This window comes from Cavia porcellus, unplaced genomic scaffold (assembly GCF_034190915.1).
Source record: "Cavia porcellus strain 051 isolate PalLab524CR breed Dunkin Hartley unplaced genomic scaffold, mCavPor4.1 scaffold_24, whole genome shotgun sequence".
Lineage (NCBI taxonomy): Eukaryota > Metazoa > Chordata > Mammalia > Rodentia > Caviidae > Cavia > Cavia porcellus.
Genome location: NW_026947507.1, coordinates 23355337 through 23382952, shown reverse-complemented (window position 1 = coordinate 23382952; position 27616 = coordinate 23355337). Strand labels below are relative to the sequence as shown.

Below are 27616 nucleotides of genomic sequence, written 5' to 3'. Positions count from 1 at the left end.
GTGGTATCAAACTAACTTTGATATTTGGAACCAGTTGGTTCCTTAAACAGAAAAGGAGACAATTGAAAGCAGACTTATTAATAGTTCACAGACAGTGCAGAAAAGCATGATTTTATAGATTCTGATGTTATTTGTGAATATACATATTTTATTGATAGTCATTTGCAATCCATGTTTTCCATAAAATCAGTCTCCAAGTATTCTCTGCAGGTTGATTCATACTAGGAGAGCATCCACAGGCTATTCCTGGAGTAAGGACTAAGCCTCCCCAGATTTCTTACCAGGAGTATACTGGCATAGGGGGAACTGCTTATTCCTTTTGTAAATAATACAACTAAGTACCTAGATATGAAAACAATGTGATAAAACAGATAAAAATGTAGAAAAATATAAAGGAATTGTACTATAAAGGCAGGAAAAGTATTTGGTTAAAATGTACCTGTGTTTAATATTAATGAATGTGGACTCAGCTACTCTTTAATAACTTACTCTAACCCTAACGCCTGTCTAGATTACAGAGAAAATCCCTGCAAGCCAGATGTGGTGGCTACACCTGTAGTCCCAGCTACTCAAGAATCTGAGGCAGGAGAATGGTTCAAGTCCAAAAATTCTGGGCTAGCCTCAGCAGCATGGCAGGATGATTTGTCTGACAAATGATAATGTATAACTTTCACGTGAAAACTTCACTAGTATGGGTCCTTGCATATTTAAAATACCTGTGCCCTCTAAATGCCCAATTGAAAGTCTGAGATGCAGCTAGCTAGTAATTTTTTTTCCATTTCTACAGAAATGAGAAAGCATCTGTTACACTTGCTTTCTGATCCCAATTTATCAAAATACAGACACTGTTCTGAGATTAATTACTGTATTTAGCTAATACCAAAATAATAATTGGGGTACTTATCATTTAATTCCTACCCCCTGTTTCAGTTGAGATGCTATTTGCTTTTGAATAAATACATTTCTTTATTTCCATTGAGTAATAAATGCAAATCCTCGGCATCTTGATATACACATAATACTCATAGGATACAAGCTGCTCATAACTGCTCTGTGGAAGTCATTCTTCTAGGTGTTCATTACATTAAACAAAAAATCTTATGCTTTTGTGGCACTTGCCTCTGAATGGGAAGAGAAAGACAAACAGTAGGTAAAAGCATATATTTAGAGTAGTAATACACGATAAAGGAAAAAGATGAAGTAAATAGAGAACAGAGAGTTTTGTGATTATAAAAGTCCTCTCTGAGCAAATCATATTTCAGGAGAAGCCCGACTTCATGGATTTTTGAGTAGCCCCACTGCTTAGCCTCAGGACTCCCTAAGGAAGCTGTAAAGCTAACTTCCTTAAACAATTCTTGTACATTAGGTATTTATAAGCAATCAACATCTTAGATTTACACTACAGTTTTCTTTCCTCTTATATAAGCCTACTTTCTCTTTCCTTGTTTATTATTGTGAGATTGCCATCTATTTAAATAAATATATTGTTTTTTGAGAAATGTATCCTTATCTGTACAAATTCATTAACACCACTTTCTTCATAAACAAGTTATCTTCAGCTCTAAATGTTTAAAAAACAATTTATATTCTCTGCTATCCTTCTAGATTAAGCTAAAACTCTGACTTTTCTTACTCAGTTTCTGATTTCTACAAATTCCTCAGTGTTTGAAATTTTGAAACTCTTCCAGATATCATTTTTCAGTTCAATGAATTCCACAAATAACCTTTTCCTTAGTATCATAGTCATTATATAAATTAGCCTGTTATCTTCCTAATGATAACATACTTCTAGCTTGTTGGGGCCTGACATCATGCTACAAAATATTGCAATTTCCCTATCGGGGAAACCATATAATATACAATTAATCTACCTCAAAGACTGACAACCATACCAGTTTGTAAGACATTCACAATAAATAAAATGTCATTTGGGCTTGGAAATAAATACAGGATGCATCATGAGAAAATTAACATAAGTTCATTATTAAATAGCTACTGTCTTCCTTGAATGCACAGAATATTCTAAACATTGTAGATATCAACTTATTCCTCATATTTAAAGCAAACACTGGTTTGAATTTGCAGTTGATAGTGATGTCATATTATACTTTGTAAAATGATACAGAGGGGTGAATCTGGATAATTAAGGTAAAGCTTAAACATTGTTATAATTTCAACTAATAGATTTTGGTATTGTTTTGCTTTGATTGATTAGACTTTTATGAAAGATATTTCAATCTACATGAGATATTTTATACACTGAGGATTTACATATTAAAACAAGATGGAGCAGGTAATATTTGAAGTAAAAAGTGCTGGGTTATGCATAAAAACATAAAATTTTAAAACCTATTTTAACAATTGCAGTGCTGTTTCCAGTAGGTCATGTAATTGGTGATGTGTATTTTTTAATATCTTTAGAGAATCAGTCATTTATTTCAAAGGTTTATCTCAAGAGAACTATCAATCTGAATATTAATTATTGTACAAAGCAAATCAATGTCTTCTTGGTTAGTAAATATTTTAACAAGCGAGTAGTTTTAAAAGTTTATATATTTAGTCTTTAACTTTCAAAGCTCAAAATTAAAAATGTCTTTACATAATTATTGTAAAGAAATACAATGTGTATGTATACATCATATTTAGGGCATGTAAATTTGAAAATAAAGAATACTGTAGAATGCAAAAGATATTTTGCACTACGGTTTTCTTATTCCATAAAGTTTATTGAATGACATAAAAATCTAATTAATACAAAAAATAAATGATGGCAAACACCTTCTCTAGCTAATTTAGTCATTTAATGGAAAAAGATGTAGATTTTTAAAAAATGTTTCAACAGGATAATTGCTAAGTGTGGAAATATTTAGTGTAAATACTAATCTCTATATTGCTTATTTACATGCAAGTTGGGTAGACCAGTATTTATTTTAGAGTGTAAGTGTATTGAAAGAAAGATATGTAACACATTTTGTACAGAAAGGCCTTTGTTTCATAAGTGAAGTTTCTTAAAATTACTGTTTTCTCTTTGAACTGAAAAGCAGTGGTATGTTCTAAGAAATCAAACAGACAAAGTGAAATGAAATATAGGAACTATGCTGTTGATTTTGATTTTAAGAAAAAAAAGCAAACTCTAAATGTTTTTCTCCAATAAATTACATAAATTTTTAGCCTGATCTTGAAGCAAGTAAAGTCTTTTTAATTTTTTTTTAAAAGCAATATTAACAACAGTCGTGTAAAATTTAACAACAAGATTGCAGGAAAATGACAATAGTTAGTACATTGCATATTGTTATCTTCAAAAAAGTTACTCATATTATAAAGTATAGGAATGAATATTTGATCAAACAACATAAGCACAAACATTTCTTTTTAATACATTAATAGCAATTAGTAGTATAACTATTTTGCATACACACACACACACACACACACACACACACAATTTGTTTGCTTTTCTTTCTCTCTTCCTTCTTTTCTCCTTTATCCCAATTCTAGTTTCTCCTTCCTTCTGTACAGTTTCTTCCCATTTCACAGTATCTATTGCACATTTTGGATCTTATTTAATCTTTCAGCTTCTTTTTTTATGCCAAGAATGGAACTCAGGATATTGTACACGCCAAGCAAATGCTTATGCCACTGAACTATACTCCCTGGTTTCTTTCAGTAAGGAGACAATATGATGTTTACACATACAAATCTGATTTATTTCATTTATGAGTGCATTCTAAAGTTGCATCCATTTCCTTATAAATGTCTCATATCCTTCATAGCTCAGTAGTACTACACTGTGTAAAAATACCACATCTTTTTTGTCCATTCCTTAGTCGATGGGCATTTAGATTCTATCCAAGAATTAGCTACTACAAATTGTGCTGCATAAATATGAATTCAAATATATAATTGTGATATGTTCTTTTTAATTCTTCTGGCTAAATTATCAGAAGGGAATGGCTAGATCCAAAGAGACCTCTAATCCTAGTATTTTGGGGAATCTCCACACAGATTTCCATGGTGGTTGTACCACTGTACACTCCCATCAATAATGAGTAAGGGTTCCTTGTCCCTATAATGTCTCCAGCATTTGTTTTAATTGATTTCTTTTTTTCTTTATAATTTTATTTAAGGAGAAGAAAGAAAAATAAAAGAAAAAGGGTACAATTTATACAGAATTTCAGAAAAAACAAACAGTAGGAAATCACTAGTTAATAGATTACACATTGTCATCTTAGAAATACTTGTTCAAGTTACAAAATTAAAGCCCTTAAGTGGACATTAAAACAGTGAGACTGCAAACAGTTCTGTTCAATGATCCAATAAAACTCGGCAATATGGTTATCTATCTTATACACTTAAATACACAAGCAGTTATGTCCTTTAGAGCACTTTCTTTTCCTCTCTTTTGTACAATGACAATTACACATTTTGGGTTTTATTACTCCCACTGTTCTTATTACTTTTTTTTTGAAGAAAGTAAAACCAAATGTGACATAATAGGACAGAGTCAGTCAAATCAAAAGGATGAACATAATACATAATACATAATACATAATACATAAAAACAAAATACAAGGTGATCAACAATGGTTACCATAATGATTTCTTGATGACAGCCATTCTTACTTGGCTGAAATGCAATCTCGGTGATGTTTTGATTTGCAACTCTTGAATGACCAATGATGTTGAACATTTTTACATGTATTTATTTGCTATTTGTGCTTCTTCATCTGGAAAGTGTGTATCCATCTCAGTTGTTCATTTTTAAATGGGTCTTTAAATTTAAGGTGTTTGATTTTTTCAGTTCTTTGTATGTTCAGATAGAAGTTCTTTGTTTGAAGGATAGTTAACTAAAAAATTGTATCACTCTGTGGTGTATTTTCAAGCTGTTGGTGATTTCTTTTGATGTGCAAATGGTTTTTAATAAGATGATATACCACTTGTTGGTTCTTTGAAATGTTTCCCATGCTGTTTAGAATTTGTTCATGAACTCTCTGCCTATCCCTACATCTTCAAGCTTTCTACCTACTTTCTTTTCTAGTAATTTTAGTGTTTCTTTTTTTATATTTAGATATTTAATCCACTGGACTTTAGTTTAATGTATGATGGTAGATATGGGTCTAGTTTTAGTCTTTGGCATGTAGAGAGGGTGTTTTTCCAGTACCATTTGTTAAAGAGGGTATGTCTCTTCTAATGAACATATTTGGTCCCTTTGTCAAAGATAATGCAGCTGAATGTGTTTGTAGTTGTATTTTCAATTTCTAATCAGTTTCACTGCTCCTCAGGTCTGGCTTTCTATACAATTACCATGTGAATTTCATCACAGTAGCTTTGTAGTATAATTTCAAGTCAGGGATTGTGATGCTTCTGACTTTGCCTTTGTTACCCAGGATTTCTTTTGCTATTTTAGGTCTCTTTTGCTTCCTGATGAATTTTAGGAATGTTTTCTCTAGTTCTGCAAAGTATGTTAATATAATATTTAGATTGGAATTTCATTTAATCTGTATAACAATTTTGGGAGTTGGCCATTTTCCAGCATGTTGGTTCCTTTTATCCTTGAGCAAGGGATATATTCCCATTGTCTTATAATCTGTCCAATCTTTTTTTTCAGAGTACAATAATGTTCAATATATAGGTCCTTTACTTATTTTATTAATTTGATTGTTAAGTATTTCATTTTGGGGGGACGCTATTGATAAACCGTGTTTTCCCTAATTTCTTTAGTAGTGAGTTTGTTATATGGAATAGAACATATATTCCAATTATCTGTAGGGTTTTTATCATGAATGAAAGATGAACTTTATCAAAAGCTTTTCTGCATATATTGAGACTGTATGATTTTTGCCTTTGATTCTGTTGACATGATATATTACATTTATTGATTTGCATATGTTCAACCATCCCTGCATTATTAGGATGAAACTCTCTTGCTTGTCATTAATCTTCTTGATGATTTGCTGAATTATATTTTCTACTATCTTATGGAGACTTTTGAATCTATGTTTATTGGGGAGATGGATCTGTAGTTATCTTTTTTGGGTGGGTCTTTATCTGAGTTTTGTATTATGTAATACCTTCCTCCAGCAATGAGTTGAGAAATGTTCCTTCCCTTGCAGGTTCATTAAACAGTTTGAGGAGTATTGACATTAAATCTTCTCTAAATTTCTTGTAGAATTTAACAGTGAATTCCATCAGGACCTGGACTTTTCTTTGTTGGAAAGTTTTTAGTTACATTTTCAATCTCATTAACTGATATTGGATTATTCAGAAATTTAATATCTTCTTTACTCAGCTTTAGCAATTCATTCACATGTAGGAATGTGTTCAATTATTTTGTGTTTTTCATCATATGAGGGTGAAGGTTTTCAAAGTAGGTATTGATGATCTTTAGAATTTTCACAGAATCTATAGTGTTTTCACCATTTTCTTTCCTCAATGCATGAATTTAAATATTTTCTTTCCTTTTTTGATAAGGTTGAAAAAGGGTTTATCAATTTGATTTATTTTTTTCAAAGAAACAACTTCACTTCATTAATTCTTTGTAATTTTTGAACACCATTGCATTAATATGTGTTCTGATCTTTATCATTTCCCCCAATGTGTGGGCTTTTTGTATATCTTGCTCTTTTTTGCTAGAAGTTAGAGGTGTAACATTAGTTTGTTTATTTGTGCTCATTCTTCTTTCCTGGCATGAGAGTTCACCACTGTGAATTTCTCTTTGAGGACTGCTTTCATTGCATGGCATAAATTCTGGTATGTTGTGCCTCATTTAGTTGTAGATATTGCTGAATTTCTTTCTTTATTTCATTTGTGACCCATTGGTGGTATAAGAGGGTGTTATTTAATTTCCGAGTGTGCGCACTTTTTGCAGTTTATTTTGACATTAATTTTCAATTTCATTGCATTACTGTCAGATATTATGCATGGCATAATTTCAATTTCTTTGCATTTACTTCAGCATGTTCTGTGGGCTTCTATATGGTTTGTTTTAGAGAATGTTCCATGTGCAACTGAGAAGAATGTATATTCTGATGTTGTGTGGAACATTCTAAGAATATCTGATAAGTGTATTTGTCCACAGGTTTGTTTCATTTCTGCTATTCCTTTGCATTTTTTGTCTAGTTGAGCTATTTATTTGTGACAATGGAGTATTTAGGTCTCCCATTACATTTGTTCTATTGCTTGTTTGATTTTTCATGTCTATTTATAATTATCTTATATAGTTGGGTGCCCTCATATTTGGTCCATACATATTTTTTATGATTGCTGTCTCCCCCAAGAAGTATGTAGTGACTTTCTTCACCTCTTTTGATCATTTTTGATTGGAAGTTCACATTGTCTGCAAAAAAAATAACTGCCTCTGCTTTTTCTTAGTTCCTGTTGCATGAGGTATTGTTTTCCATCCTTTGAGTTTCAACCTATGAGTTTCTTTTTTGAGTTAAATGTGTTTCTTGTATACCATGAAATGGAATGTAAAGGAGGAATTAGAAAGTGCAAGTGCATTCATTATTCATTTGAAAGTGTAAATTTAAGAAATAATTGAGGAAAGAGAGAAAAATGATCAATTAAAAAAATGAAAAACAAAGGTAAGAAACCTGAACACTGAGAAAAAAAGAGAAAGACAGTGAAAAAGAAAAGAGCAGAAGAAAAGGAAAAGGAGACCAGAGAAAGAGAAAAAGAGAGATAGAAATAAACCCAAATACAAAAATAACCACAGAATGCCAACCAAAATAGGATGGCATCAACCCATAAAGAAAAGTGATAGCCAATCAGATAAACAAAGGAGTGTAAAATCAGAATACCTCTGGTATTTGTATTCTCTGATAGTGTACGTGTTAGATCCCAGAAATGTGCTGGATCTTGGCCTCTGGGTATGGGGTCTGGGACAGTCTTCTGTTGGTAGAAGTCTCCATAGTCGAACTGCTACTCTTCACTGCTGTTTTAGAAGCACCCCCGTTGCCGATCACCTGTGCCGAGCACAGAGCCTTCTCTTGAAGGCAGCAAGTAATGTCTTATCATTCCCTGCTAACTATAGTGGCTCTCAGCTCTGTGAACTTAGCAAGATGAGGGTAGAAAGAAGAAAAATAGAATGCAGTTTCTTTTTGTTCTGAGTAATTCATGATACATAAATGGAATACCCTTTTAAAAATGTGAATTTCAGCTTGAAAACAGATAATGTTTGCAAATCAATAGTTAATAATACAAAAACTAGAGAAATATAAATACTTCAAAAGATTTGGAAAAGCATGTACATTTTAATATTACATTTCTGAAAAAAAAAACTTTTGTTAAAAGGCACTAATAGGATTCTCAATATGATGTTATGCACCCATGCACATACACACATACAGGCACAAAAACACATATAGATACTAACAAATACATACCCAAGTTCAAATTTGAAATACTTGATAACATCAAACTCAGCTCAGTGTCAGGATAAATATATATTGACACTGACATGTTTTATTCTGATTTATAAAAATAAAAAAGAAATGCATAAGTTACCCATAAAGATAGTAAAGGCAAAGGTGTGATGCCTTAAATGAAAGGATTGCTACCTGAAGAGCTCTAGAGAGCTTTTAAAAATTATTTGGATAAGTTCAATATGATGACTAATAAATCAATAACTTTAGATCATTCTGTTTAGAAAATGTACCAGAAGAAAGAATATCAGATTGAGAAAAATAACAGCTAGAAAAATTATCAAAAACTCACAGAAATTGTGAAAAAATAGAATTAAAAATTAATTTCTTTAAAAAAATGAGGGTGAAAAAACACTGCCTTTAATCCCCTCAAGAGTTCCCCTTGCTTTGAACACACTTGGGACAATTATTCCATTGTTCTTACAGAACCAGTTTGGAAGTCCTTTTGTGAAGACCTTTGGTTACATTGTCATGACTGCCTCTATTGTTTCAACTGTTTCAAAATTTTTACCTTTCTTGGCCATTTTGAGTTTGGATGAAAGACAGACTTAGCACAGTGAGATATTTGGGGATAAATGAGGATGACGATTGTTAGTTATTTTTCACATTGCCGGTATACAACTCGTGAAACCCACAAGATATAAAGGAGAAAGGGGTTTATTTTAGCTTGCAATTTTAAGATATTTCACTCCAGAGTCACCTTGATCCAAGACATGGTGCGTGGAAGGGGGTCACGTCACTGAAGAAACATCCACGGAAGACAGGCAGGAAGCAGCAAGCATCAAGACATCTAGCATTTTATCCCGTCCAGGCTACAAGCCTATCAGATGTTATCACCCACACCTGGAGTGGACCTTCCCGTTATTCACAGCCAGAACTAAGCCAATTCGTGTACTAATTTACTTGTCACACACTCTTAATCCATCTTCATTCAGCCTAGATCTGCCACCTTTGAAAAGCTCCACCTATGACAACGTGATGTTTTAGGGTACATCTAGATACAAGCCATAACGAGAGAGTAAAACATTTTTTATTTGATAGAAATTGCCCTATGGATGAATCAACAAATCCAACACAATGTCAAAAACAAAATCTAGAATGGCAATTTTATTAAACAGTTCACATAGAAAAATAAACATGTAAGACTAGCCTGAAAAACAGCATTATAAATGACAATTAAGATTTTCCGAACAATAAAAACTTGTTAGTGTAGGACCAGGGGGTTAGCTCAGTGACACAAGTTCCTGCCTGGCAAGCAGGAGGTCATGAGTTTGATCCCTGGTACAAAACAAAAAAAAAAAAAAACAAAAAATAAAAAGCAATAACAAAAACACAAACAAAAAATTGTTAGTGCTATAGTGTTTCAAAGTAACAATTGACAGAACAGTAGAATGTCATAGAAATTTATAAATGTGCTTAAACAAACGAAGAAACTGTGTGACTATATTTAAACCCCAAGCAGAAAAAAAATTATTTAATAAATTGTGTTCCTACAGCTGCTTAAACATTTACAAAAAATAATGTTTCTTGCCGCACTTTTCACACAAAAACAATTTCCAAATTGTTTAACAAATAAAACAAAACAAAACAAAAACCACCCAAATTTTCAAAATTTGTAATCAGTAACACAAAAATAAAACTTTAATAAACCTGAACCTATGAATCTACGTTAAATACATTGGAGTGGAGAACTTCTTTCTAAAAGTTACGTGTAAATAAATGTTGAGAGTATTGGTACATTCTTGTAATTTCAGCACTTTGGGAAACTGAGGCAGGAAGATGATAAGATAGAAGTCTGCCTGGACAGTTTAGCAACCTAGGAAGAACTTATCTAGTAAATAAATAAATAATAAAAAGGTGGGGCTGTAGCTCAATGCAACAGCCTTGGGTTTAATTTCTAGTATAAAAGAGAAAGATTTTAAAAAGGAGGAAAGAAAGAAAGAAAGAAAGAAAGAAAGAAAGAAAGAAAGAAAGAAAGAAAGAAAGAGAAAGGGAAGAAACTATAAAATAATATCATCCTGATGAAAAAATTTAGTTTAAGTTTAAGTAAGTTCAGGACATATTTGCAGCGTACGTAGCTAACAAATATTTAACAAACATAATAAGCAGTTCTACAAAGTGTGGAACTCTTGGACAATCATTTTATGATATCAGAAATATATAAGGCTAATTAAGATCTAAATAATATAAATTTTAGGAATAGATATAAAAATATCTATTTTCTCTGAGCATGTGAAAAATACTGTGCTTACTATAAAGATATTCCAGAAGTTCTAGTTATAGGAATTTATGATTCTTGTTCCAAAAGCGTGTAACCAAGAACATGTTAACAAACATATGCAATTCAACATATTCATAAAGGAGAAATTAAGAAAAGCTGGAAATAATATAACAGCATATCTTCAGTGCAATGGTATATATTAGAGTATAATTAAATAATATCAACTACTATTGGAAGTAAATGATCTGTAGTTATTTTGGAAAAAGACAGTGAATCAAGAAATGTGTGTGTTAGAATCCAATACAATCATTAAGAAACATATACTGAAATCTTTACAGTGATTTGCATTCTGGAAGGTGAGGCTATATTTTATACTTTTCTTTTTGTTTACTTTTAATGATCAGTTATTCAACCTTTTCACATTAAAACGATTAAAATTAAATAATATCACATCTTTCTTCTAGCTCCTTTTGTGCCAGAAATCAATAGTTATTTTGAAGAAATGCATCCAAGTCTGAATTTCTGTTCTAGAACATGACATTTTTTCCGTAGTTGAAACTCGACTTTGTTTCTTCCTGTTAGGGAAAGGTGAACATGGGAAACCTTATCCCCTTACTGAAGAGGACAGTGATGACTCGGCTTACAGGGAAAATGGTTTCAACATTTTCGTCAGCAATAATATTGCCCTAGAGAGGTCCCTGCCAGACATCCGCCACACTAAGTAAGTATCAGTGCACCATGTGTGCAGGCTGGGTTATTTGATTAGTTTGATTTGGTTTTATTGTTTTGGTTGTGTGTCACTGTGACATGTCTAAGCAAAAGTTTTTACTCTAATAATTTTGAATAACAATTTATTTCATAATATTAAGTGCTGTCAGTTCTACAAAGCCTAACACATTTTCATGAATTATAGTCTCCAATTTAAATGACCCATTTTAAGGTAATGACACTCCTTTTCACCTCCGATCGTGTAAATTGAGTCAGACATTTCTCTCTGCTTAACGGGGCTATCAGCTCTATCTACATATTTGCCTTCCGTGGAGTTCTTTCTCTTGCCAGCCCTGTTTAGTGCCGTCGTCATTACTCTCCCATAAACCATGCTAACAATGAATGTATCCATCATCGAGCAGAAATGTGAGCTTGTTCAATTTCCTGTCACTTTATGAACCGTTTGTGGTTTTTCAACTGACAGTTATTTCAGTTTTTATTAAATCATAGCAAAATATTAGACTATAAGTGGAAACAATAAAAATCCCTCTAATCCATCTTCTTCCTACCCATCTCTACCTTTAAATTGTTCTCTGTGCTTTTTGTTCTAGTATTTTTGCTTTTCCTGATATATTAAGCCCCCCAAAATGCCAGTAACATGAGATGTGATCTGAATTTGGAATGTTTTTTGCCTTGCTTATTTGATAAATTTACTCAGATTTTTACTAGTATGTTTGCTCACACACACTTCAGACTCCTTTGGAAATATGAGTGTGAAAGGAACATAATCAAAGAAAATAAAACCATGAAAACAAATGCAAATAAATATTAGGAATCTAAATTAAATCAGTAACATATATAAAACTAATCATTGTGTAAAATACTTAGCACTTTAGGGAAAACATTAGTAAATTTTGGAGAACAGTTTTATTATTGTGATTATTATAGCTTTATAAATTTATTTGAAAATGTAATAAAATTATTAATTTTCTCCTTGGGTTTTATGTAAATTTGCATTTTCTGGTGTAGTTAGGCATAGGATTAATGTGAAGAACAAATTAACTTTTCTCTAAACTGAATGTTTTATATATGGGTCTAAGCCTTTTAGCTAGCCAAATTATTCCCAGGTTACCTGAAATTATCTACAGTAATTCCCACTGACCGAGAACATTTCTAGTTACGAGAAATTTTAATACCTTATTACACACCATCAAAGATGCATTATATTGAATTGTTGGCATAATAAATATGGTCAGAGAATAATCCCCAACTACCTCATTTCCACCCCACACTTCCAATCTTTTAATGTGTTTTCAAGTGAAAGTATCACATGGGACAACGAGGGAGAAAATGACTGACTTCAGAGGGAGGATGATACTTTTGTTCTTCTCATGAGGATATTTTAGTTTAACTGATACTTTTTAAGAAATTGTGTTATTGGGCAATGTGAATAGAAAGAAAGTGAAAAAGTAGAATGTATTTCAACATTTTTATTAGAGTCATTTAATTTGTTATGAAAAAAAGATGTCATTGTGATAGCTCAGAAAGAAAATGGGGGTGAAATTATTCCAAACAATAATATAAAGCAAGAAAAAAGAATCTTGGAAATAAAAGAAACCTCATTAGGAGGTCAGAGTAGGACATGAGAAATATGTTGAGGGTTAGTCAAGAATGACAGCTCACCTTGATTAACCCAGTGTCTGACTCTTAGCAATGCAGGAAGATATATCTGATGCCACCTGCGATGTTTGCAATTTCCTACCTGCAGAAAAACAAAAGTCAGGAAAGTCGTGCAGAGATCCACACCCTGAAAACCGTTTTAATTTTTCTCACCATCTATTGTTTGCTATTGACAAAATCTTCCCCATTTTTTCCATATGCAGTTTATATTTTATGGTTAACGTTTGTATTTCTTTGAAGACATATAGTACGTATTTAAATTCTCTCTTTGTTAATGTCAAATCATATCTAAATCCGTGTTATTTAAAATCTATCCTTAGAGCATTTTATTTTTATAATTTTTTAAGAAATGATTGATATAAGTAACTCAGCGTAAACACTTTGAGAAAGTCTAGTCAATGCTTATTTTGCTGGTTTAGCAATCATTTTTCCACATTTTAATTTTTTTCTCTTCCTTTGAATTTAGTCACTTAACTGGGATGATACAAGTATGCTTTGTAAGCTAAAGAATATATTACCCAATTTCCAGTACAAGACGCAAAATATAAGACATGGACTTGAATTCATTATGGATAGTAAATAGAAAAAGTAATGGGGAAAAATGACCTACATGGAAAATAAGTTTAAATAAGCTTATGCATAAAAACATTGGTAGTAAGATGAGGTTAAAGAATATCTGCATAAACTTCTGAACACAAACAACTTAATCAACAGCTATGATAAATATTCTTCAAAAGATGTCATATTTAATGTATTTAAGACTCACATCTATGTAAAAGAAAATACATGAGATTAAGACACATAAAAGCAGGGCTGGGGATTTACTCAGCGGCATAAGCGCCTGCTTTGCAAGCCAGCAGTTGTGAGTTCGATCCCCGGTACCAATAAAAAGGAAAAAGAAAAAAAAAAAAAAAAAAAAAAAAAAAAAGACACATAAAAGCCATTTATAATTGAAGAATTGAGGTAGAATTTGTATAGGATGCAAGTAAACACATTTTACCTACTATCAGTGCATATACAAAATTTATGTAAATTCCATGTATATATGTATCACTTGATGCATTTCTAAAATGACTAAATATTTGCAACAGTTTAAAATTAAAATTATTTTACCCTGTATTATGGGTTCTCCTTTTAATTACTTATTTTTGTATCACTAATAATCCTAAATGCAAACAGTATTATCTTCATTATTTTGTCACTAAATAGAATACTATTAAGAAAAACCTGTGCTATCTCATATCTTAAGAAATATAGGATAATTTCTAAATCTCTTATTTCATCTGATAGCATTCAGCATTGTTGCGGTTATAGCAGACCAATATATCAAACCCTGTTTGTTCCCTAAACAATTTCAGAAACAAATGAATAATTGCCAAAAGCTTTGGTATTAAAAATACTTTTACTATTGATACTCTATTGCTGGGCATGTTATAGATGTGGGCCATGTGTAACATTTAGTACTAAACTCCAGAATTAGGCACACTCAGCCTTTAAATCACAGAATGTCCTGGAAAACCTAAGGGTAGGTAAGTACAGACCTAAATGCATGAGGGCACAGTGAAAGATGACACAGTCAAACAAGTTTAAATGCAGAATAATAAAGGAGGAGCCCAGGTGAACATCATAAGCTCTGTAGACCAAACCCAAAACCTGGCAATGTGTCTATTCCTTTGTCCAAGAAGGAATGTCTCAGAAGCTGGAGAAGGGGCAGGAGTGTTAGTGAAACGGCTGTCCTGCTATGCAGAGCACCTGTCCAGCAATGAGTCTCCTTCCTGGATAAAGAGTGCAGAACATTTTGTAGTCAAAGAGAAAAGACAGTTTCTCATCGTACCCACATATTTGAGTCAACTTTGTTTTTTTTTACTTTTCGATGTCTTACTTTCTAAATCCTTCCATTTAAAATACTTCCATTCAAAATTCTGCCTACCAAGCAAGAACTTCAATTCTAAAAGCACTGTGGATCTGAACAATATAGTCTGTCATTTTAACTTTTTATTTGTAATTCACCAAATTGGGATGCAAACTTTCTTTGTCTTCCTCATCAAAGACTAAAGTTATTAAAACTAAGATCAGGTTCACCAAATAAATTAGTTTCAACTATTCAGTTTTTTCTTTTGTTTCAGATTATAATATTTTGGTTTGCCTTCCTTATTTTCCATTTACAACATGGAGATATAAAATACAAGAAGATCCAGTGCATTCTATGTCTAAAATTGAATTATTAATATATAAAATTGAATTTGTGAGATAGTTTTGGTTCTTCAGAAAGCATAATTATGTGCTAATTTTTAACACTAAGGTTTAGTCAGCACTATATGCTTAAAAGATATTTATGTTAATTCTATGTGAAATAAAATGTGATCTAAGTATTTTGACTCTTGTCTATTTAATGATAGAACTCATTTAAAGAAAAGGTTTAGTGTAACCATTCAAAAACGTCCAAGGATAATTTTTTTGTATTTCTCAACTTCAAAAGCTACATAAAAATGTGCACAGCACTAGCCAGTTTCTTTCATATTTTTATTGATGTGCTTGTGCAGTTAGTGAGATACCTTCATTCATTTACCACTGACTTCAGAAGGAAAATAAACTGAACTGATTGCATCTGGGCCAGGTGTGAACACTGTCACAAAGAGGCAGTTGGGATCCTTTAAATCAAATACTGTTCCAAGATAGAGTATGGGTGAAGAAAAGTCCTAAATCTTTAAACTAAAACTCTTAAACGGCAAAGTGTTGATTTATAAGGAATGCTGAGAAAGCCTAATGTTGTGGCATAGGTCTCCATTATCATCCCTCTGAAGAGGCCTTCACAGGAATGAAGTGTGAGCACAGACTAGCCTTAGGAATTCAACAGCTTCGTGAAATGGTGTCTCAAAAAAAAAAAAAATGCTCTTGCAAAGACTGGGGATGTAGTTCACCTAATACGTGATGAAGCTCACATAAGTATCTAAAATAGGGAACTCTATAGAAACATTAAAGTAGACTGTGGTTAGTACGTAACATGAGGATGATAGCTAAATGTTTGAAATTTACTTTTTAGTTGAATGGTATATCCTAAAATTAATTGTACTTATGTCTCTTAATGTCTATGAACATACTACAAGTATTGAATTGTGTACTTTAATGCTCAAACAAATGAGTTCTGTGGTACACAGTTTCTATCTGAATAAAACTGTTTTCTACAGATAAATCACTATCAAATTAATTCCTAGTCAAACAATTTTATTGTGCTTTATTTTTACAAAATAAGGCAATTCCTCTGGCGGTCTTATAATAAGTCAATGTGATAAGTAATTTTTTTATTTCTATGTTTTTTTCTCTTTAAAATAAAAATATGTAAGAAGTATTAACTACCAGAAGTTTGGAACTTTTATGTAATGATAAGTGCCTGTTATTTTTGAAGTGGAAGATTTGAGTATGCCAGTATCATGAACACAATTTTATAACAAAACTTAATTAAAAATCTGGGACCCAAATGTGGAAAAAAGTAATTCAGTATTCTCTGCAAAGCTGGGGACAAGTGATAGTAATTGCATGTATTAAATATGTTTTCTTTAATATTCTGACTTAAATGTAATCATATGACTTAACGGCATCAGTGCTTTCACATCCATAAATTTCCTCCAGCCCACAGCGCCTAAGTTTATATAAATACTGATTTCCTCAACTTCTAGTAACTCTTTATCAATTTTTTTTCTTATCAAAGTCCCCGATGACTTGATTTTTTACCCAAGCATTTTAAGTTTATTGCAAAATAATTCCACTATATTGAATACTATACATTCAAGTTCTTAGTTCTGTTACATTTTTTTCATCTCCTTGTTGATTTTAACCAATGATGCCTCATAATTTTATTTCTAAACTGTACTGTCAAAATACATCTGAATATATTGTCTTCTAATCTCAACTATGTTCACCATCATCTCTTAATTGGATTGTTAAAATAACCATGTAATTGGACTCCACATACTCCTGTTTTTCTGAAATATATTCATCAGATTATGCAATTGTGGACTTTAAAAACTACGATGGAAGAGTACAATCCCTTGATTAAATACTTAAGACTTCCTTTGCACAAAACAGTAATAACTCAAAAAGCATCATTGCCAACCTCTCTCTCTGCCACTGCCTTACGTTTTTCCCCTTGGCTCTCTCTACATGGACTGTTTCTGCCACCACATATGAACACATAGCTCAAAGAAAGTAAATTATTTTATTTCTTAGCACAGGTATAAAATTTCATATTATAATAAAGCATTAATTTTATCACTATATAAAAATTAATATACAAATATTCCCATATAATAGATTGCTATATTAATAAATAAATGGATGAATGAACATACAAATAGCAAGGTTCCTCTCACTCAAAAATACTAAGATGTACTATGACAGTACACACTTATTTTTTGGACCTGTCAAAGGCAAAATAAATTACTAGCTATCACTCCTTTATCAAACCCAACTGCCATGGCAAGATTAGAACAGAAAAACTGTGTGACTAAAACCAGCCATTGAAAATTCAATATGCTGACATTAGAACAATTACTATGTAAATTGGTGCTTGGGAATGACTTATACAGATATGCTCTATAATATACTTGTCACCAGCCAGATGCCAAGTTGACATTTTATTCTGCTGCTGTTGACAATGGGGCACAGAGAACTGCAGCTGAACCAAAATGTTCTTTCAAGAATCACACAATGACAAAAGGTTAAAAAAAGGAAGTTTCTTCAACCTTCTGAATGTGACAGATCCTTTTACAAATTAAACAATAAACGAGTTTCCTAAGTGTTATGGTTTTGATCTTAAATGTCCCTCACAGACCTGTATGCTAAATGTTACGTCCTGGCCTATGGAGCTATTTGAAAATGCTAGAATATTTGTGGATGGGGGTCTAACAGCAGAAAGATGGACCACTGGATAAGAGGATGCTTTTAAAGGAGGTGTGGGGAGCCTGCCCCACCCCACTCTGCTTCTGGGGTGTCTTGAGATTAACAGCTGCCTTTACCACACTGGTTTTGCCACCACAAACCCCAACATTCCAGTTCTCCAGACCATGAACTGGAACGTCTTAAAAATTTTTCTCCATTTAACTTCTTTATCTTAGGTACCTGTCTCAAACAACAGACATTTAACATGCTAACCAAATTACTAGCTAATCTGTAATCTTGCTTAGAAAATCTGAATTTCCTTGAATCAAGTACCTTAACTATCATTTATCAATAAGGTCACTTTACACTGCTTTTTGAAGACAAGGAAAGCAATACATGGATTAGATAATTGATTACTTAATTTATAGGATAAATGCTGACACTCATGCTTACAAATGAATTTAAGATACTCTCTTTTTGGTGTACTCATGAAGTCAAACATAGTGTAGTTTGTAAGCTGGTTTTCCTCCTGTGTAGGCGAGAATGAAACCGACTGGACATGTGTTAATGTTCTCTGTATCACTGCTCCAGGGAATTCCCTGAGTGCTCCAAAATGGCACAAATCATAATGTTATAATGTGGGCCCTGAAGGCAGCCAAAAAAAAAAAAAAAATCCCTGCCCATTTGTCACAATAATTACTATGGGAAAATATCATAACACATTTGGCGGCATTGTGTGAGCAATGTCCCTTGTGTCCTATGTGTCACATAGATATTTTTATATATAAATGTGTGTAAAAACAGCTTAATCTAAAATATGTTAATATAATTAAGAGATTTTAAAAGAATAATATCAATTAACTTTCAGATTGTTTCATCAGAAAGTGCCCAGGAAATAATACTACATTGTGCAGATGCCAGTATGAATTACAAACTAGTATGATGAAAATAACACAAATCATATAAATGACTATTTTCCCTAGAATTATTTTAAGTGCAAGCATGAAGGCATGAATTCCTTTATTTTGAGGCCTCTAAAAATTATGACTTTAAATACTAAATGTAAATTTTACTTTTGAAAATATAATCTCTATAAATACATGTTTTGAAGATTTGAATAGCTTTAAATGAATTTTGAAGCAGCAACCTGAATTTTGTTATTCAACATTTTGATTTTACTTATTATAATACATTTTTTACAATAACAACTAGGAAGTATTTTCTCTCTAAGAAACAACTATGTTACATGGAAACAGCTTGCTTTTAAACTATGCTAAATTGTGGCAGAGCTTTTTTGAGTTCAGGGTTAATTTGGCACCGTACTGAGACAACTCTCCTAACTACATCCATGCCCTGTCCAATTCTTTCTGAGAATATTTGTCCTAGATATTTTTTTAATTATCTTTGGTGCTTCATGACCCAGTAAGAGGTATTGCTTCGCACACTGTCATTGATCAGAATCCAGCTGAAAACTTAAGGATGGTTCTTCACATCTAAAATATCTCCACTTTAGAGGGCTCTATCCTACAAACTCTAGCCACATTGGTCTCCCCAAACTCTTGGCTTCATTTGCTTTATTTGAGCAGGTTATTTAGCTTTGCTTATATTTCTGTTACCTTCACCCTGACCTGGAATCTTGAGTTAGAGAGTAAGCAGAGAAAACTATATCCTGTTTATCAAAGAACTCTGTATTTTCTTGATTAACTTTTCATGTCTTAAAAATATATTTTTTCACATTTTAAACTCTAGTTTACTTGGGTCAAAACAGAAGTAAATATCATGCCTATTGCTCCATTTGGTTATAAGAGGAAATTCCAATAGTTACTAAACTAGAAACACTATTAGATAGAAGTAGGAAAAAGCTATAGTTAAGTAAAAATACACAAAACTAGCAAATTAGTGGCTCTAAGGGCCTGAAAGGGTTTGTATAACTGTCCCCCAGAGGCCCATGAGTTAAACACTCAGTTGTCAGACAGTGGCACTATTGGAACCTTCGAGATGTGCCCCATAGAATGAAGTTGGTACTATACTGGTTGACAAGAAGGTCTCTGCTTGTTGTGGTAAGTGAAAATAGCCAAAATCTTGAGTCTTGTCATAGGGCCAGTTTTCAGTGAGACTGTATATGTGTATTTAGAAGGAAATTTGGGGAAATTTCTTTCTCTCTCATTAATTTCTGGTTACCTCGTCACTACAGAGAGCAGCTTCCTCTGTCAGGTGCTCCCCACAAGATGGCGTGTCTCACCACAGGCCAGAGGCAAAAGAGTCAGCAGACCATGGACTGAAATCTTTGAAACTGTGATCTAAAGGGATTCTTCCCTCCTTTAAGTTTATTTCTTCCTCAGTATTTCAACAGAGTTACTGAAATCTGACTTACACACTCTGTAATGTAGTGTTTTTACAGATATTCTGTGGTGAGACATGGACCTTTTGGTGAGACCCTTATTATACTTGTCATATCACTGGGGACATGCTCTTGAAGGGATATTAGGTCCACAGTCACTTCCTTTTTAACCCTTATCACAGTGATGTGAGCAACTTGTTCTGCCATGTGCTCCCCCCATGATGTACTGGGTGTCACAGACCCAAAGTAACAGGTTCAATTGTCAGTGGGCTACCATGTCTGAAAACATGAGCCAAAATAACCTTTCTTCTTTTAGACTGAATTTTTCTCGTATTTTATCATAGTAATGAAAAGCTTTGTGTTCAAATGATAATTCATCATAGGCTGTTCTTCTTATTTTTTAATAGATATTCCTTCATACATGTTACAGAATGATTTATTTCCAAATCTATTCATGGAGGATAGATTGCATATTTTATTAAATTAAAATAGTTGTCTATTCTACTTAAAATATTATAGATTTTATATAATTTTAATTAATCTGTTCAATACAATGATGTCTTAAAAAGTCAATTATAATAAAAAATGAAGATGCTGACTTCCCAGTATTTGCTTTAGTTATCTTGCCATGTGAGATATGTATACATTTCAAAAAATGTCAATAGTCCTTCCAGCATGGGGACTACTTCATTTCTTTACCCAGTATATTATTTTACCAATTTAACGTAAGACAATTTATGTAAAACTCTAAAATTCTAAGGCCTTACTTTCTAATTATATGAAATACTAAATTAAGCCAGATAGGGCCAGGGACATAGCTCAGTGGGACAAGCACCTCTCTGTAGGGGTGAGGTCATGAGTTTGATCCCTGGTACCCAGAAAAAAAAAAAAAAAGAGCCAGATAATTTGTTAAATGTGGTTATGAGTCTCATGGCCCCTGTTTTTATGTTTCTGTAGGTACAGGGCCCTAAATATCACACAACTTTCTCTATGAAGAAATTGAAAGTTTTGAATTAAACATAACATATTGGTTATATTTAATAATTATATTAATGATATAATTAATTATATTGGAAGGCCAGGAGTTTAGCTTCAGTGACACATGTGCTTGCCTGGCAAGCACGAGGTCATGAGCTGAGTCCCTACTACTCCCAACCCCCCAAAAGAAAGAAACCTAATGGATAATTCTACATTTTTTTAATTTGTAGAGAAAACAAACAAACAAACAAACAAACAAAAAACTATGACTCTGTGTGTGTGTGTGTGTGTTTTGTTAAACATCTCTGATTATGCTCTTATGAATCATAAGATTTTATATGTCAACCCTTGTGTTGTGTGACTGGTTCTGACCACTGAACTGTGGTCAAGGACAGGTCATTTAGTCATCACCAGACCAAGAACCATCTGTGTTCTCACTAAATCTAGCCAAAAGATAAGGTGCACTATTTGGGGTATTGTTATTACCTGTACAGTGAACAGAGAGCTTCCTACCAACCAACAGAAGGAAATAAAGAACACAAGACTAGGGATATTTATAACCTGGCATGACATATTGACTCATATTGTTATTTAAGCAGAAATAAAACAAAACACAGTACATCGCATGACATAAAACTGTATTTGTATAAGCTAACAAAGCGGTATAGAGACTGATATACACAGATGCCCTTACACAAGTACGTGAATCAAAATTTATGATTCCAAAGTTTGTTGGGGGGGGGTTAGTTTTGATATAGTTTCCAAAACTAAATTCACAGATACAGGCAACAACAGAGAAAATGTTTAAGTGAAATGAGAAGAACATTGGGATCTTATGAGCCACAAATTCAAGTTTATCTAAATGCTAACACTTTACAAATTTGACATTGTTACTTACATGACACTTTTAGACAAAAAGAAAATTATTAATAATTTAATAATTTTAATACTTATTTCATGCATTTGTAATTAAAGTTTATTTTTGACATCTTCCTATTGTTTAAAGAAAACTTGTGCTTTTGCAAAATTCATTAAATAATAAAGATAAATTAGCATTACCATGAGAGACATGCTTTAAATCAAACACTCTTACACTAATTATACTTTTTAAAACCTCTCAGCTCAGAAAATGTCAATATAGAACATCAGAAATGTATTATGTTTTCAAAAACCATGTAAAAATAGGAGAAATTTGCTACTGAAGTTTACTTGCATTACTGTGAAGGATTTAGCAGAATGTTTATTAATAAAGTCAGCATTTTTGTCAGCCTCTTAAATGCCTAAATAATTTTTCACTTCACTCAAGTAAATATTTAAAGGGTTTAAACTATTTTATTTGTTTTTCTAGTGCATTTAATAGTTTCTAAACATTTATACAAATTATTACTCAACAAAGGATGTATCCATTTATAAACTATTCTTAAGCTCTGAGTTAATTTCTGCAAATGCTATTTTAAAAATACTACAGTAATATGAAATGACATAATTAGAGCTTTACCCACATCCCCATAAACATTGCAATAAATGTTTTTTTTTTATTATTTATATGTTTGCAAATTTGATACATATTTAAAAGTTTGTAAATTTATTTTCTGAATCTGGACATGGAACCCCAAGCCTTTCACAAACTTTCTCACTGAGTTACACAGTTAAATCCCTTTTATGTAGTGCTTAAACACAATTTCATGGTTTTAGATCATCTTCAGATTTAGTAAACTTCTATTCTCATCTTGACTTGACATTAAACCTACAAAATAGAGGCGCACATTCCTAACAACATCCTGAGTTCTCTTCAGTGTTTCTAGGAATGCTGGGGAATTGTCATCCAGAGCACAACTTCTTAAATTCAGTGCCTGAATTTGATGTGAATTCCATGGGAACAGCTTACCAGCTAGAATGATTAAAAACTATGCAACCAGATTAAATACTGTTACAAAAGGTTGGTTTTCCTTTGAGTGAAAATCATATCCATGGTCTCACTATTTTTTGTCTATTATAATCTTTTCTTTCTGCTTCTAGTCTCTGTCATCTGCAATGTATTGTCTGAATTGAATGTATTGTCTGCAATGTATTGTCTGCAATGTATTGTCTGCAATGTATTGAATAAGTAAACATGGTCCCATTGTTGTCATGATTAACAGTATCTGAAAAACTTCATGTTGACTGCAGGCTAACGTCCAAACTCCTTAGAGTCACTTTTAGAGTCCTGCATGATCACTTTTCAACCTTCAGATTCATCTATAAAGACTTCCCTAATTCCTCCAGACAAACTTGGTCACAACTCCTTCGGGCTCATATTGCCTGTGTGCCATGTATTATGTCACTTGTCTCATTTGAGTCTAATCATTTTTTATATCTGTCCACTGGTCTGTGAAACCTTAAGGGAAGAGACTGTAATTTATTCATATTTTATCCTAAATGTCTCTCACTTTCCCTTATGCCATTTCAGTCTCTCCTATTTCTCTCTTTTCAGAGAGCATTTGACAGGTCAAAGAAAAAAAAAAACAATTAAATAACAATATCAGCAAGAATTACAGTAGTATTTATCAAACCGTTGCCCTGGTCAGATAAAAAGCTATACTTTTCTCATAGATTATTAATTTAATTCAATGTAAAGTATTTTTTCTACAGCATTATTACATTTCAGAAACTTATAAAAGTTAAATAAAATGGTCATTGCCACATAATAAGTGGCAAAGATGACATTTGAGCCTAGGTTATACAAGGCATAAAATGTGTCTTACTCAATATTTGGGAAATAATCATCAGATGTGAGACATTAATGAGTTTGTAATGTAGCCCAACAGAAAAAAAAATTACAGATATTTGTATGAAGAAGGTAACAACCACTAGTCATCCACTATTTTAGATAAAGCCATTTATATGTAAATACTCTGTGACTTTCTGATAATTGCATTTCATGGCATTGAAAAGATTGAATCAGCAAAAATAATAATTAAAACAGTGAAAAAACTTATGAAATTAATGTGCAATAATTTCTTAAAAATCTTATTTCAAAATATCTTCAGGTATCACAATCTACAAGTTCATAGCTTACTAAAGATAAATGCTAAGAAATTTGACCCTTATTGAGATCAAGAGAATGTTCTTGCCAACCACAGTATTATTTAATATGTTTTGGTTGAGTTTCTCCTAAAAATAAATCCTGAAACAATAAAACTGACTGCAATAGTTTTAGAATTATTCCTTTCCTGTGGAGTATTCACAACTTTTGGGGTACAGAGAGGAATGTAAAAGCTGTGACAAGACACAGCACACTTCAGATTTTTTCACAGCATCAGAATTTTCTCCGGCTTTCACCTTTTACAGGTTAATATCTGCTCCCAGGATATTAATTTTTCCCACAAGTTCACATCTTACTATTTTGCAGAGATGGATGAATGCATTTAGTTGGCTGTCTACTGACCCTTATAATAGGACCCACTAACTAAGTTTTATACAATTTTATTTTTAAAGATACCTTGAAGCTGTCTTTTGTAGGCCACCTTCGGTTCTCATATTTCTATGACTTTCCAGATTGGCTCTCAAATATTCCTATAGTTCTCTGTTAAAATTCTACATTATACGTTTCATTTTAAAATTTAAATATTTTTCAGTCCGCATTTATCATTGTATTGTAAACGTTAAGAAAAAGCTTTGTTTCTCCTTTGATTCTGGCTTATACTAAACCCTCAGTAAACAATTGTGATTTGAATGGGTGAAGAAATGAATGAATGAGTGAATGAATGCACAAGTAGAAAGAATCCTTTCACATTTCATATGTGGTAGTAAATTAAACTTCTGTAAACAGAAACTGCTGAAAGCATTTTAAAAAGATAGTCTTTACACATGATTTGTCTTGCAATCTTTAAAGTCTGTTTTTCTCCTGACTAGATTTTATGACTGATATTTTCATAAAAATAAGCATATTATCTATATAATATTCTTACTGTGGTGCTTAATTAATAAGCAACTGTCATGTATAATATCTTGTTTTGATGTTTAAATATAATTTGCCTTCTTGGAAATACCACTTTCATCTGTACAATATAGTGAAATATGATGGGTTTATTCAAAGAGTGTAATTATCCTGAATATTGATATGTGGGAGTGCAATTATCTTGGGTCTTTTACTTTGTTCAGAAGAATGAATATCCATGCATAATTATGACCAAGGTGTGCTGAATTACACTAACAATATTTTCCAGACGTGTTCATTTTATGTGAGGCCATTTATCTTATCACACTATTGAAAATTACTGAGAGTTTTGTCTCATATTATTTAAGTTACCCTAAAATGTATTCCATGCTTTTAACAACATATATATGTCTAATCATAGTATCATTTTGATAGCATTTCCAACTTATTACTCATCTTTGAAAGCATGAATTTCATGATTTTTACAGCATTTACATCCCTGTATGATAGTATCATTTTGGTAGTTTTCCAACTCTTTATTCACTTTTGAAAATATCAAAATGTACTTGTTAAACTTTGTGCATTTTAGATTAAATAAGTCATTAAGTAAGCAGGATAAAAATATTCAATTTTGTGTTCACAAAGAAAAAATTACCTTGAGATTTCTTTTTACAATTTCCATTTAAAGTGTAATCATGCCATGGTGTGTATCTTTAGTATGATATTATATGGTATGCTTGTATTCAGTAAATGGTCACTTAGTATTAACTTTTCATTTGTTCCACTGAAAACTGTAAGATCCCCCCTGCCACAAAGCCATAAATACTGTCCAGTGGATGAAATACTTCACAATAAAAACTATTATTACAGAAGAAAATTTCCATAATTCTTCAGGAAACCCATATAAACCTTAAATATGTGCTCAGTGAAAACAATTTTAAATTATATCACTTATCCTTAATTCTATTATAAAAAACAATAGGAAAAATTTCATTAACAAATGCACAACATTTTAACATCTTGACTTATTTGGGCCCCTGATACAAAGAGAGTAAGTGAATTGTTTCATTAAGAATGAGTGTGAAAGGGGCTCATTAAAATTCCATGAATGATGAGAGCAACCATTATGATGTAATAATCTCTGTTTGGAAAACTATTACATGAAGCCAAATTTTCACCATTGTTTGATAACATAGTCAGTAAATAATGGGATGAGCTATATGACAGTTTTGCATTTGACATAGCTGTTTTTTTTTTTTTTTCCTTTTCCATCATCTACAGCTGTAAGCACAAGATGTACCTGGAAACGCTGCCAAACACCAGCATCATTATCCCATTTCATAATGAAGGTTGGACTTCACTCCTGAGAACCATACACAGCATAATTAACCGAACCCCAGAGAGTCTGATAGCAGAAATCATTCTAGTAGATGACTTCAGTGATAGAGGTAAGATGCAGTTGATAAAATTTTATCTGATTCTCTTACCACCCCCAGAATCACTAAGGGACTTTACAAAGGCCAAATGTGGAAATTTCTTTCTGATTCCATCTTAAAGGTGATTATGAGGTTTTATCTATATTGTGATTTCAGAAAAAATGGGACAATTGTAAAAGAAAACTAATGAAAAGCTATTGGTATCATTTGGGGGACCATAAGAAATTTTCGCTCTATTTCTTGCTGGTTTAGCTAGATGTGGCAAAGTGCATTAAATTTATACTTTAGGAAAAATATTGCAAAATATATTCGTGTGAGTACAGATAGATGATGGTGTATGGAAGCAGAAATTTAAAGTCTGTTCCTAATTTTGAAAAATATACCTATTCTATTATTACCAGTATGGTGTATTTTCTAGGATGTGCTTGTGTAACTCCGCAAATATTAGAAATTATAAGAAATGTATATAGTTATTTTTGCTTAGCGAGTCTAGATATTTTATACCTTATCTGAACAATAATAAAGGCAATCTGGTATATCAGAGTATTAGAAAGTTTAACCACGTTTTTAAATATTTTTACCATTCTAGCAAAACACAGCTTATAAAACAGCAGAATAAAACTGTAGAATGTTTTCTAAGAGAGATTTCATTAGTCATATGTGGTCTAAATTTTTCTTTAATGCTATAGGGACAATAATTTCATAAATTATGGAAGTAGAGACAGGGAAACTTTAAAATGATATTTATTTGCAATGCAGTTTTGTGTCTCATGGTTCATTTTATGAAGGAGCTTCATTTTATATCTGTAAGAAAGAATGACAATAAAATTATTTGAGTATCATTCTTGTACCTCTAAAGAGAATATATCAATATCAGATGGTCAATCAAAATTCTAAAATTTTATTCTCAGCGAAACATCATAGTATTCAAAATTTCTTCAATTGGCTTTCACTGCATTAATATTAAGTTGATTTTTATAGAGTTCTAGTATTCAATGATTTATTTTAAATATTTATTAAGCAGTTTCCTGG

The 27616-nt window shown here is 32.1% G+C and overlaps 1 protein-coding gene across 4 annotated transcripts in view; it reads left to right on the top strand.

Moving 5' to 3' along the window:
* Positions 1–27616, top strand: part of Galntl6 (polypeptide N-acetylgalactosaminyltransferase like 6) — a 993708-nt gene that overhangs the window by 402119 nt on the left and 563973 nt on the right. For all 4 annotated transcript variants that reach the window (XR_010042613.1, XM_023564834.2, XM_063234753.1 and 1 more), the window contains exons 4-5: positions 11227–11365; positions 26430–26596. Coding sequence is in view for 3 of the 4 variants with exons in the window: in XM_023564834.2 (XP_023420602.2) it covers positions 11227–11365; positions 26430–26596 (306 nt within the window). In the remaining variant the exon portion in view is untranslated. The remainder of the gene's footprint in view (positions 1–11226; positions 11366–26429; positions 26597–27616) is intronic.